At 42.5% G+C, this 13,614-nt stretch overlaps 1 protein-coding gene across 1 annotated transcript in view; it reads right to left on the reverse strand.

Moving 5' to 3' along the window:
- LOC132705354 (glutaredoxin domain-containing cysteine-rich protein CG12206-like) overlaps positions 1-13,614 on the reverse strand; it is an 85,958-nt gene that overhangs the window by 23,002 nt on the left and 49,342 nt on the right. The window contains exon 5 of the mRNA XM_060675893.1: positions 1,841-2,074. Within this exon, the coding sequence (XP_060531876.1) occupies positions 1,841-2,074 (234 nt within the window). The remainder of the gene's footprint in view (positions 1-1,840; positions 2,075-13,614) is intronic.

Genomic DNA, 13,614 nt, shown 5'->3' on the forward strand with positions numbered 1-13,614 from the left:
AGTCTTCAACAAAAATTAGAGCTAGGCTTGAAAAGAAATTGTCGGTCACGAATTAAACATCGCCTTGATCGTTTTTAAAAATAATGGAAAGAATTTTTTTAGCTTTATTCCTTTCGGTGGAGGTATTTCCAGCTGTTTCAGAACTGGATTTTGTTTTTAATGATGGCCACTTTTCCAATTTCATTGTAGCAAGTATTTTAGGAAAGTCATAGTTTTTGATTTGAATATTTCCTTCCTAGAACATTGTGTGTTCAGTGCCAGACCACGTGCTCGTGTGTAGAGTTAGAGTGGGCCGTAAGGATGCGACAAGGAAAAGGTATTTGAAGGTAACTCTGTAGAGATCAACAGATGTAGCGTTAGGGGTATGAGCTGTATAAGTCAGTTTGTGGTTGTGACTGATATATTCGCGGTCACGAAAACCTGGCTAGCAGGATATAAGCAGGATAATTCGAGCTGTAGTTTTGTTGACATGTTTTCAGACGTTCAGAGCTAGAGATTCATTTACGCAACTTTCCATCACGACACCGGAGCTTCACTGAGCTTAAAAGTCCATTACCACTAAAATATAAAGGGTTACAAACAATCCATACTTATTGCAAATAACCATTATGTGTGCTAGGCACCAAACAGTCTTGAGAGAAAATCATCCTATGAGTGTAATACTTGGATAGCGTGGATGGATCACGGCAACCTTATCAGTCACTCTTAAGAAATAACAGATATGTATAAATGCTGCTCAGACCCTGTGGTTAATGCAATTCTCTAGTATAATAAATTTGATAAAAACGTAGGTACAGTATATCAGTTGTTTCAAAGGAAAATAATTCGTCTCTTTATTTGAAAATACTTGCTTCAATCTTTGTTCAACCTGTATTATTATAATTATTATAATTGTAAAATATTTGTTGATGGAAAAATGGTAGATATCTTGCGGTATGCAAAAGACTTATACGAAACAAAAAACTGAGGAGCGACCACTCAATAAACTATTCAAACCCGAATGCGTTTTTTGCTTGCGTAAGGGAATCTGAGGCGGTTAGTAGTTCGTGGCTGCTGAAACTCGAAACTAGCTATCCATTTTAATGAACCAGTAAAAGTCACGTGGCAATCATCGTGATATCAAACTTTTGCATTTCGAATATTAAGCGATATTACCACCCACACACCGTATTTGTGATTTGAGATTAAAGTATTCAAGCAGTTATCGAAAAGATCAACTGCTCCAATATATAGTGCGGAGAGTCTTTCGCTAGGGTATGGAGAAAATGTTTAAAAAACATATAAAAAAATTCTTCGAAACTTATGTTTGCTTTAAAGCGGCGAAGCAATAATTAATAAAATAAATATAATAAAGATCGCCTATTAGAAAGAAAGAAAAAATGGATAACAAATCAAAATATATTATGATGTATATACAATAGATTCTCTGACGAAAATTGATTTGTTCCTTAAACTTTAATTTTATTTGATGAAACATTAAAAAACGTAACATTGATCTTATTACTTCGAGTCTCAAAAAAGGAGAGAGCGAAAACTCCTGCCTGCCTGGTATTATAATGCACTAGATTAGTGTTTGACATATGAATGAATGAATACGGAAATGTAATTAAAAATGAGCATCATTATCATTGATAAATACTTAATTGTACCTTAACTCTCAGTCTAACAAAATTTCTATAAATTTAGAAAAAGGAAAAAATGATTCAGATCAGATTGAATAGAATAGAATAAAATTGCTCCTTTGTTATGAGTGAGAGTAAGTTCCACTTAAACATATAACAAAACTCCTAGAGTAAGTTCCCAAATCAACCTTCATGTAAATCGCTTTAACAGTACTTACCCCAATATGTTGACCATCGACGTATACTTGTGGCACTAAAATGTGATCACATTGCATTCGTTCCCTAATTTCAGTCTGATATTCGGTGCTCATAAAAACATCTCGTTCTTCAAATTTGACCAAGTGCGTCCTCATTATCTGCTTGACTTTTGTGCAAGCCTGATAAGTTTCTCTGATTATTCCCATTGTGGTAGTGTAAACAACCACCTTCCCTGCATCCTTTTCCTTGTAGTTCTGCAAGAAACGTTCCAGTTAATATATATATATATATATATATATATATATATATATATATATATATATATATATATATATATATATATATATATATATATATATATATATATATAATAATTAATTAATAATAATAATTAATTAATAATAATAATTAATAATTAATTAATAATAATAATTAATAATTAATTAATAATAATAATTAATAATTAATTAATAATAATAATTAATAATTAATTAATAATAATAATTAATAATTAATTAATAATAATAATTAATAATTAATTAATAATAATAATTAATAATTAATTAATAATAATAATATAACTTTCTACTACTTAAATCGAGGGTCGTAAAACTTTTAAACAATCAACATGTTGAAGATTGCTGTCCAACTTATAGTTTACAAACAATAGTTTAATTGCTTTCGACAGAAATAAGAGCTTTGTAGGTTTCGTCATATAAATAATTGGTGATTGCAAAATTTCATCTGGCACTTAGAGTAAGAACTTTACTACAAGAAAAATTTACTCTAGTATTAAAAATCACAATATGCTATAAAAGCGTAAAACGTGTTTAAGTTCGAGTTATTGTGAGTTATAGCTGTTGTACTTAATTATCTATCATTTATTGCAATGTCATAAACAATGGGACTTTCAGCAGATTAAATAGGTATCAGCATCGAAGAATAGCGTATGTTTCATATAATTTATACGAAAATTTCACTGGTATACCAAAATGCAAATTGTACTATTGCAAAAATTTGTATTATCAAAATACAAACAAATACAGGCCAAGAATATGTGTTTTTATAGAAAGCAGTTTCCGTTTCTAAATATTGCCTTCTGTTTGAAAACGACCCAAAAATGTACATATTCGTTTTTTTCTTCAAAATCATCAACAATTTAAAAAATGCTTATGTATATGTATCAGCCATAAAAATGATGAGCCTATTTTTAATTTTTACGAATTTAAAATAGAAAAAACAAATGGAAATTTTGGAACATTTTTTTAGTGTTCTGAGTCCGTTGTTACGGTCTGCCTAGGGCAGTTTCAAGGAGTTTCTCCTACGTCCTTTTTTTGTTTTATCCTTATTAAAGTGTTGATATTTATGTATTCTATTTTATAAACTGTCGTTTTATTAACTTCGCAGAGGAAAAACTTATAATAAAAATATACATTGACTACTGTTCTTTTCTATTTCTGGATTTAAACCATAGTCCGTCTTTAAATGCACAAACATTTTGCACGTGAATTTAAAAACAAACGATAGTTTTAAAGTTTGCATGAGTTCAAAGGTTGTCATCTGATTCCACAGAATTTATGTCCTTTATTATTACTCTATCTTCCACATAATAAATTAACTACTTTATATTCATTTACTGCCGCTTTAGACGATTACAGCTTTCCAGACTCTATTAAAACACTTTGAGCCAATTAGTCAACTATAACTGGCCCTAAAATTTGACGGAATATTTAAGTAAGGCAATTCCCAGGTAACTCGGTCAGAGGGTCCTACTTTATCCTAAAGTTCCTATAGTGCGATATAGTTAAAATCCGTAGATTATTAATTACTCAAAAAAGTTTTAACTGATTTTAACAAAACTTGCCACCCTCATCTGTCGTCATAATGATCTTTTTTTTTTGTGTAATTAAAATAAAATTATTCCTTTCAGTTGCGCCCGAGCGGGTGATCTAGTTGATATTTATTTCTTAAATTATGGTAAATCGAGATTTGATAACTTTTTAAATCAAATCAAAATTGAAAACCAGCACTTTCCTTTATGTACCCGGACTAAAATCATCGTGAAGTTTTTAATTTTTTATACTAACGTTATTTATTTATCACAAGGGAAAAAGCAGAAGAGTGCAACGAATAGCAAGGCACCCACAAATATTAGATATGTTTGAATAATTTAAACTCTGTGGACACCAAACGAAGACATTTTTACAACAATCGTTGTTTATGCATATGTTTCGCACTTGACAGAAGTTCATTCCAGTATTTTGGGCCAAAGTACAAAAAAAATTCTACATTTCTGACCTAGGCTGGCATGTTTTCAAAGTTCTGTAGATAAATGTAAACACATGATAATGAAATAGTCGCTAGGCATAATATGCATCGAATTCTGAAACACACTGTATAATTGTCGTATTGAATCATTTCCGTTTACGCATGCAAAGGAATGTATAACCGCAAGCTTTCCATGCCTTCGTTATTCTTTATCTTTTTAAACTGCTTGACCACTGACCTAGAAGCAGTTCGTACTAAAATTCGCAGATGTGGGTTAGGCACATGCTGTGAAATTAAAATGATTGCGTAATAAATGCTTTTAGTATAAAAAGTGAGTGAATTTGCGAACTGTACCGAAACGGCACCGTTATATATTACGTTACACTTATGCGTGCGTAATTTAATACAAAAACCTTTCCAACCCGGTCGAAGCGAGTAAAGTATTCAGTGAGGCCGACCCGTATCGTTAGGGGGTCGGGAATTTAAACGTATCAAATATATATCGCGTCAAAACAATGGGAAAGGGCGACAAAAACACTTTCCTTCCGTCTATAGAAATCGCGCCCAGACCACATAAACAATTGAGTCGCGAAAACTTGTTAGCCTTGGTTTAACAACAGTTTGCCACATTCACAAGTATTCGCGCTTTGCAGATTCGTTTATAACAATTGTTTATTTTTTTATAGATCGCCTTGTTGCGATGTTACCTAAATGATCTAACCTCAACAAGAACGATTTGTGAAATTCGTGAGAATCAATACTCGTGGTATGACATTCATATTCAACTTTTTAAGGAGTAAATTTTGATTAAAGTGAAAAATATTTATGCCCAATACCAAAATAGTACTCGATTCAACACAAATCAACTATCTAATCCAGGGATTCCGAAAGTGGTTTATATCGATCCCGAGGGATCTATGACCACCTGCAAGGAGTGGAGGTCAGCGAAAAAAAAATTGAGGGTCCGTGAAATGAAAATGGGGGTCCACGATAACGGATCTCAGCATACACTGATAGTATCTACTTACTTGCATTATATTATAATATAAACACACTTGTTATAAAGTAAAAAAAATATTACATGTGTTTATAAAATTGCGTAAATACGCGCAGTAAAAATTTTTGTCTCAGAGCTTCGCGAACTTGCATAGACTTGTTGCTTTCGAAAATCGATGAAATCGAATTTTCGAAAGTACCTGCGCTACACGTTGACAATGCCAACACAAAAATTCGTGAGAGTAACAATATTTTTATTTGGGATTGTTATACGTTATTAAACGCGCTTTAATTATTATTATTATAATTATGTGGTATTAAACAGTCTTAGAGCAGTGTATAAATATTTTCTCAGTTTATTTTCCCGCTAAAACTATACCTTCGATTTCAACAATTAAACGTATTATTACCCAGTACGAGTGCAAAGGCACCGCAATAAATAACTGCAAATGTTCAGCTGAAAATGTCTATAAGCAGAAGAAAGGGACAAGAGAGACTTTACTGCATGTTGAGGAAAACAAAATGATGCAAATAAACATGAAACCGCAGTGTTGTGCACATTAAAAAAACATAAATATTTTTCCTATAAATACGAAAAGCACCAAGATCTCCTGACAGACGATGAAGAATGGAGGATAGGATTTTGTTTTGAAATGATTAAAATTGCAAATAATGAATTAAAAAAAAAATGTTTCGCTCATGAATGTACATTCACACTCAACAACGAACCAAATATTCAAAACTGTCGGTACTGAAGCCAAGCCAATGAATATCGTTTTGTTATACTCGCAGCCAATATCCTCAAAAAACAAATGTTATGCCATTGTTGAGCCATTTTTTATGGACTATAAATTCACTTCAGAAACCTATTTGGACTTATTACAAAATCAAATTGAACCCGAAGTAGAGAAGTTGTTCGTGAAGATCGGGATATCTGGTACCAGGTGGTTGTCCCGCCTATAATTCCAGTATTAACGGAAAAGTTTAACGGAAATATTACTGGCCTAAGATACCGAATCCTCTGGCCATAAGATCTGTCGCCAATCTGCGAGGTCACTTATATTGTGTCGTCTATAAATATGTGAATTTTGAATATCTTAACCAGTTACAAAACGCTATTTCCTTAGAATTTGACAGGATTTCACATCGCTTAGGATATTGTTTAACTGTTAATGTTTGTTTAATGTTTAACTGGTTGTTTGAATATTTAATTAAATAATGTTTATTTTAAATAATGTTTCTTTTTAGCCATGTTTTGTTTGTTTATTATTTTTTATAAACTACTTGAGGTTCGATTTTATAGTCGTTCCTTGAAACTTGCTTGTTGCCTAAACAGTCTTTTAAATTAAATTCATTCCAAGAACGTTTTAAGGGACAAGGAGGTCTTAAGAACCGAGTGGACTTTGATCCTAAGAAAAACATAATGATTTATCTAAATACTTAGTTTATTTTGAATGAGGCAAACTAGCCTTTATTTGATATGTCATTGCCCAGCTTGACGTCGTCAAGTTTTATATTCGCTAATATTCAATAACTCAAGATTGGCTTATCAAAATTTATTCAAACTCAGCACATGAGTTAATCATACCGTTCCCTTAAAAAAAATGTATTACAACTTTTCCATAAAATGAACGGGAGACCACCTAAAAATTTGCATGCGATTTCCTACGTTCCGTTCGGCAATGCATCACTTGGTATAACAAATATGATAACAGAAAACAGTTGTGATATTTACTAAAATATTTTATACATATAGTGGCGTAGAGTTGTGCAGTATATGCGGCATATGCGCAATAAGTTTGGTCAATACTTATAATATTTGCCTGCCATTTTTTCAACTCTTTTTTACCATGATTTCAAAACCCAAACTAACCAATATTATACAAATTACTTTCTGTCTTTTGTACTTAGTGCCGAAGAGCCAGAAATCCCGAAATACAACAAAAGTGGACGCCAACAAAATCGGTCAGTGCTAAATTGAAATTATCTTTATGTAACTGGCCCCGCATTCGGGGTTATATCTTTGAATTGAAATCTTGCGTGTCCATGTCGGCATGTCCATTTTAATTAAAAATCAGTTTCTGTTTGTTTGTTCGGCGTCGAACTCTATTTTTCTGTTTCAGCTGCCTGCTAGATGGTTAATTAAAAATATCGATTTACATTCGGCGGCACAGAGAAATACAGTTCTGAAAATTATCCACCCCTAACAACAGTTTGCTAGTTTACGGTGCAAAATACAACGAAAGAAAAACAATCGCTGGGTCAAAGATGTGCAGCATTTTTAATTCGCAGGTGTTGTCGATGACGTGGATTCTGCATTAGCAATCTAATGGGTTGTCAAAGCACGTGTTATTTATTACATACATACGCGCCCGTGCGGCACTGGCCAACGCCGATGTTGTAACCGAACTTTGCTCATCATTACAAATAAGTCGATGCATCTTCTCGTTATACTTCGCAATTTCGTCTCAGATTATAAACACCCTGTCGATGTTTAAAGAATTCGCAATATAGACGAGAAAAAAGAAATAAAAAAACTATAACTTTTTATATTGTTTGCCCTCTGTGGTTGAGCAATCCATGAGGCGCGTCCCCCGGGTGGCGGATAGGGGAGCCCAGGCCCTCACGGGCCTGGGTGGCTGGGAATAAGGAGGCTTGAGGAGGTAGAAATCCAATAGGGCTGACAAATAACCAGTCGTGGACCAGCTCACCCTGCCCAGCTGTCGTGTCGTGGCTAAGGGCCTGCACAGGGTATAACGGTGCCAACTGGCTTGTAGTCGGTTGATAAACCAGGCGTCGGGGCCGGCTCGACGAGTGGGCACGCGACGCGGGGGGTCTGAGCTTCACCACTTGGACCAAGAGGAGTAAAGCTCAATAAAAATCCTAAATCCTACGGAGGGGGTCGGGCCTAGGGGATGCATGGCTGAATAGGGCGCACCTCGGGGAAGGAAGCCTTACCTCTGCATGCAGGGCTCTGCAGAGGTGGACCGTTATGTTTCCCTAGCTACTCGTGGGACCTTTATGGAACCAAAAATGAAATGCGAAGTAATGAAGAAGGAGGAGAGGACCCAGGGGGGCTCCAGCAAGCAGGGGCGTCCTCAGGAAGGCCCCCTCCAAGGGCGATTCGAACAGGATCCCCAGGTCGCCAGCGGGGTGGAGGGCTCGGTACAAACCGGGAACACCACCTCGATGACACACCGCCCCAGATATAGGAGTGGGGCGGAAAAAAGGAGGGCGAAGAAGAAGAGACTCGCGGTGATGGTTTCGGAACCGCAGACGGGCTCTCTTCCGGCGCCCAGGAATCCTGCCACGCCGTCTTCCGAGGACCTGCTGCGGTTCATAGGGTCTCTTAACCTCCGCATAAGCATGTATATCATGCAGGGGGGGCAATACACCCCTCCCCGGATACGCTCGGTTAGGCTGTGGAGAAGTCACATCCTGATCGAGATGATGGATGAAGAAACCAGGGAGTGGGTTCGCAGGGAGCTGATTAACGTCAGGCCCTGGGGGCACGCAAACCTGGTGGAGGTCGATCCGGAAGGATTGAGACTGAGAAGGGCGGCGATATGGATTCCGGGCCTGGGGGCGGGTGTCTCGAATGAGGCAGCTCAGAATGGCCTAGATTGCCGTGCCTGGAGGGTCTCGCAGAGGACGGAGGATGTAAGGGGCACAAGGTTGGTGGTGGGCGTGGACGAGAAATCGGCAAGCGCCATCACGGCTAAGGGCTCACTTCTCTTCTGCCTGGCGACACAGGTAAAAGTGAACCTGGCGGCGCCGAGGCCGCAGGGTGATGAGGTGGCCGCGGGGGGCTCACACGAGGAGGGCTCGTCCATGGAGGTTGGCGGGCCTGTTGGAGAGGCGGCGCCCACGGCTTCTGTGGAGGAGACCTCCGGAGGGCCCTCCGAGGAAGCGAGAACCGAGGAGGTATCTCAGATGGAAGTTGACCGGGGAATCCCATCAGGGTCCACCAGTCAGGAAGCGGAAGCGGAGGGAGGTGCTACCTCGGGCTCGGATTCGGGCTGAGGCTAGCATCGTGACCCGCAGGTGGTATTCCCGTAATAACATCTTCACGGGGATATTACAGATTAACCTGCAACACAGCAGGGCTGCAACGGTCCACTTATGCAGGAAAATTTCGGAGGGCGGTACATCTATTGTACTGATCCAAGAGCCCTGGATTGTAAAATCAAGGGTTAGGGGCTTATCTCTGGGAGGATCGATGCTGCATAGTGTCGACTCCTTAAAGGGCGGTCCCAGGGCCTGTATTCTAACCATGGGGCTGGATGCCTTTTTCCTAAGGGACAAGGCGTCCAGGGACCTGGTTCCAATTCTGGTCAGATCCCCCACTCGGGACGGAGTGAGGGAGGTAGTGGTCGCCTCTGCGTACTTTCCAGGCGACCGCAGCTGTCCTCCGCAGGAGATCAGTGACTTGGTCTCCTACTGCGAGGAGGCGAATCTTCCTCTTTTGATTGGCTGTGACAGCAATGCTCACCACGTTTTGTGGGGCAGCGCGGCAACGAATAGAAGGGGGGGAGACCTCGTGGAGTTCATGGCCTCTGCAGGGCTGCAGGTGGCCAACAGAGGGGTAGAACCCACGTTTTTCACGACGGGTCCGAGCTCGGTCATAGATTTAACACTTTGTACCAGGGCTCTGCTCCCGGCAATAACTGGGTGGTGTGTCTGTGGGGAAGACTCTATGTCGGACCATAGATACATCACCTTTGGGTTGGAGATGGGTGTTCGGGAACTCGTTAGATTTAGGAACCCCCGGGCAACAAACTGGGAACTCTATAGAGAGGAACTCGCTTGGCGCCTAGGGGGCTTACCAAGGAAACACCGCACGACGGAGGAGATTGACGAGGCCGCCGACCGAGTCAGCTCCGCTATGATGCGGGCGTTCGAGAATAGTTGCCCTGAGACAGAGGAGCATAGAGCGGGAAGGACTCCTTGGTGGAGCTCTTCCCTGGAGCGTCTCAGGAGGAAAGTGCGGAGGCTGTTCAATACAGCGAGGAGCAGCAGCCAAGGTGCGGACTGGGATCTCCATAGGGAGGTCCGCAGACAGTACAAAAAGAACTACGGGCATCACAGAGGAGGGCCTGGAGGGGCTACTGCGACGGAGTAATGAATATCCCGGACGCGGCTAGGCTCCTTAGGGTACTCAGAAGTGACCCTGCGGGAAGACTGGGGGTGGTCCGCAGGACCGGCGGTGGCTACACAGCGGGACCAGCGGACACACTACAACAGTTGCTGACCACGCACTTCCCAGGGTTCGCTGATCCGGACACAGGGGGGAATATTGAAGCCGGGGGTCGTCTTGGAGGCGACTACGCCACGGCAAGAAGGGTGGTTACCCATAGTAGGCTGAGGTGGGCTATTGACAGCTTTGGCCCCTTCAAGTCGGCGGGCGGGGATGGAGTATTTCCGGCTCTGCTGCAAAGGGACGGAGGTCTCCTGACCAGCCCGCTGATGGACCTGTTCAGGGCCTCCATTGCGAGGGGGTACGTGCCCGAGCTGTGGAGACACAGCAGGGTAGTGTTCATTCCCAAGGTAGGGAAGAGTGACTACACAGACCCGAAGTCGTACCGGCCTGTTTGCCTCACCAGCTTCATTATGAAGACTCTGGAGAGACTGGTGGGCCGGTATCTGAGGGACTGGGTGGAGCTGGAGGCCCCTTTAGAGCCAGCTCAGCATGCGTACCGAAGTGGCGGGTCTGTGGGCTCAGCTCTTCACCATCTGACTTCCAGGTTGGAGGAGGGTATGGGCTCGGTGTGCGTGTTCGCTGACATCGAAGGGGCTTTCAATAACACGGCCCTGTACTCGATCTGCAGGGCGGTGGAGAGTACTGGAGTGGGGACGGCCATTGTAAGGTGGATCCGGTCCATGCTAACCGACAGGAGGGTCGAGGCAAGACTGGGTGGGGAGCAGATCTCCATCGGTTCATCACGGGGTTGTCCACAGGGCGGGGTCTTGTCCCCGTTCCTGTGGTGCCTAGTGGTGAACGAGATATTGCATATTCTGAGGGAAGAACCCGGGGTCTATGCTCAGGCATATGCAGACGACCTTGTGAAAATGACGCAGGGGACGGACGTGAGGAGGATGCAGGGGCTCCTGAACGGGGCATTGGCAAGATTCTCACAATGGTGCCTGGATAGCAAGTTGGCTGTCAATCCTGGCAAGGTGGAGATGGTCATCTTCACTAGGAAAAGAAAGATGGAGTGCAACCTCAACATTTCGATGGATGGGGTGCCTCTTTCTGCAAGCGGAAGTGTCAAGTACTTGGGCGTATGGTTGGACTCTAAGTTGACCTTCCAGGAACATATAAGATCAAGGACCAGGTCGGCCTTTGGAGCTCTGTGGGCGTGCCGGAGAGCGGTAGGGGGCACTTGGGGCCTGGGGCCGAAGATCATGCAGTGGATCTACGGTACCATGGTGGTGCCTATGCTCACGCATGGGGCAGTGGCATGGTGGCTGGGGACCAAAAGAGCGAGAGCAAGGCTAGTTCTTGACAGACTGCAGAGATTGGCTTGCCTCTGCATAACGGGCGCCATGAGAGGCTCTGGTGGGGCTGCCCTCTCTGGCGGATCGGGTGCAGATGGAGGCGGCCAGGACAGCTGTGAGGCTGGCGAGCTGCGGGCTCTGGAGGGAGGGAACCTTCAATCGGGGTCCGTACGACATTTTAGAGGGCTGTCGCGGGGATCGCGGGGTCATGAGCATGCCGAGTGACGTCATGATCCCCGAGATGACCTTCTTTGATAAATTGACCTTTCTCTTTCCATCAAGGGAAGATTGGAGAGAGGGCAGAGTCGGCTCCTGGGATGAACTTATCTGGTACACGGCGGGTCCAGAATGGGAGATCTGGCCGGAGCTGGAGCGTACTGCGAGACAACGGGATCAAGCTTGTCGGTCCCTCTGGGTCAGTACTGCACTGTGTTTCAGGCGGAAATTTTTGCTTTACTGATGGCGGCCAGAGAGGTGCTTCGGCTCAACTACGGAAGCAGGAGAGTCTTCTTCTGCTCGGATAGTAGGGCTGCACTCATGGCGCTGAAGTCAGTGCGTACGCGCTCCTTGTTGATAAAGGAGTGCAAAGGGGTACTGAGGAGGGTGGCTGAGGAGAGAAAGGTCACGTTGGTCTGGGTCCCGGGTCACACCGGTGTCCGGGGCAATGAGGCAGCGGACGCGTTAGCCAGGAAGGGCTCGTCGCATAGGCATATAGGGCCAGAGCCCCGCTTGGGGATCGCCCCGTGTATGAGGCGGGGAACTCTCGAAGCCTGGGCGAGAGACCGGGCCGCTGGGGGCTGGAGAGTTGCTCCGGGAATGAGGCAGGCGAGGCTTATGATGGATGGGCCCGCCCTTCCTCGGACCAGGGAGCTGCTTAGACTGACCAGAAGCGAGTGTAGAGCACTAACAGGGGCCTACACAGGACATTGCAGGCTTAGGAGGCATCTCTGCTTGCTAGGCATTGGAGACGACCCGGAGTGTAGGTGGTGCATGGAAGGGGAGGAGACCCCGTATCATCTGCTCACCGAGTGCCCTGCCTTGACATGGGCAAGATTGGGAGTCTTCGGAACGGCCCTGATCGATCCGGACTCAGTGCACGGTATTGGGCTAAAGGAGTTGCTGACCTTCTACAGGAGGGGCGGCATTCTGGACGCCCTCTAGAGCGACCTGGGGGCACAACGGGCCCATCTGGTGGCCTAAGTGCTTGGACGCCCGCGAGGGCGCCCCCCTTTAATACCAATACCAATACCAATACCAATATATTGTATAAGCCTCGCCTGCCTCATTCCCAGGGTGGCATAATTTTTAGTAGTTAAAATGGATCGTTTCTCATGCATTGGACGCACTGTTCTGTTCCCTATATATATTCCAAAAGTCAATCCTAAACCAAAAACTTAAAAACCTAAAAGTTCTGCTCTTTCTTTGAAAAAGGGTAATATGAGAACTGGTTGTAGTATTCCTTCCAGATCTTTTAAGTTTCTGTGCGATAAAAATCTCTATATTCTGTTCTGATTGCTTAATTAAATCGAATTAAATATAGGTCAAGTTTTGTAATCTTTGAGTAGATATAAGAGTTAATAAGGCTACCATTTTAAAGGTTAGTTGTTTCAAGGAGACGTTTTGCAAGAGGTATCATTCTGCCAATTTTTCTGTGATTGTGGATCTCAAGTATAATATTTGGGCTCAAAAGGTTTCATATTATACGGAATTTTTAGAAATCTCTTAATTAGGGGTTGATTTCGGTCCTTAAATCTAGCATTATTGATTATTGAGGTTGAATTAAATACCTCGGTTAGAAATAAAAAAAATTGATCCAGATTATAAATAAAGTTTTTTAATCTGGCAGTAATTTCCCACCTCCGTAGTGCATATAATCATACTGGCAATGCATTTTTTTGCTTATAGAATTTCAGATTGCTTCTATACCAGCTTTAGGGAATGGTCGTCCGAGAAAAGCGCTCTAGATAGCTTGGCCCCAACCACGATAATAGGATCTCTTTCGAACCCAAAATATATAGGGTTCCGTTTTTGA

The sequence above is a fragment of the Cylas formicarius genome, unplaced genomic scaffold (assembly GCF_029955315.1).
Source record: "Cylas formicarius isolate icCylForm1 unplaced genomic scaffold, icCylForm1.1 PGA_scaffold_7__23_contigs__length_41026272, whole genome shotgun sequence".
Lineage (NCBI taxonomy): Eukaryota > Metazoa > Arthropoda > Insecta > Coleoptera > Brentidae > Cylas > Cylas formicarius.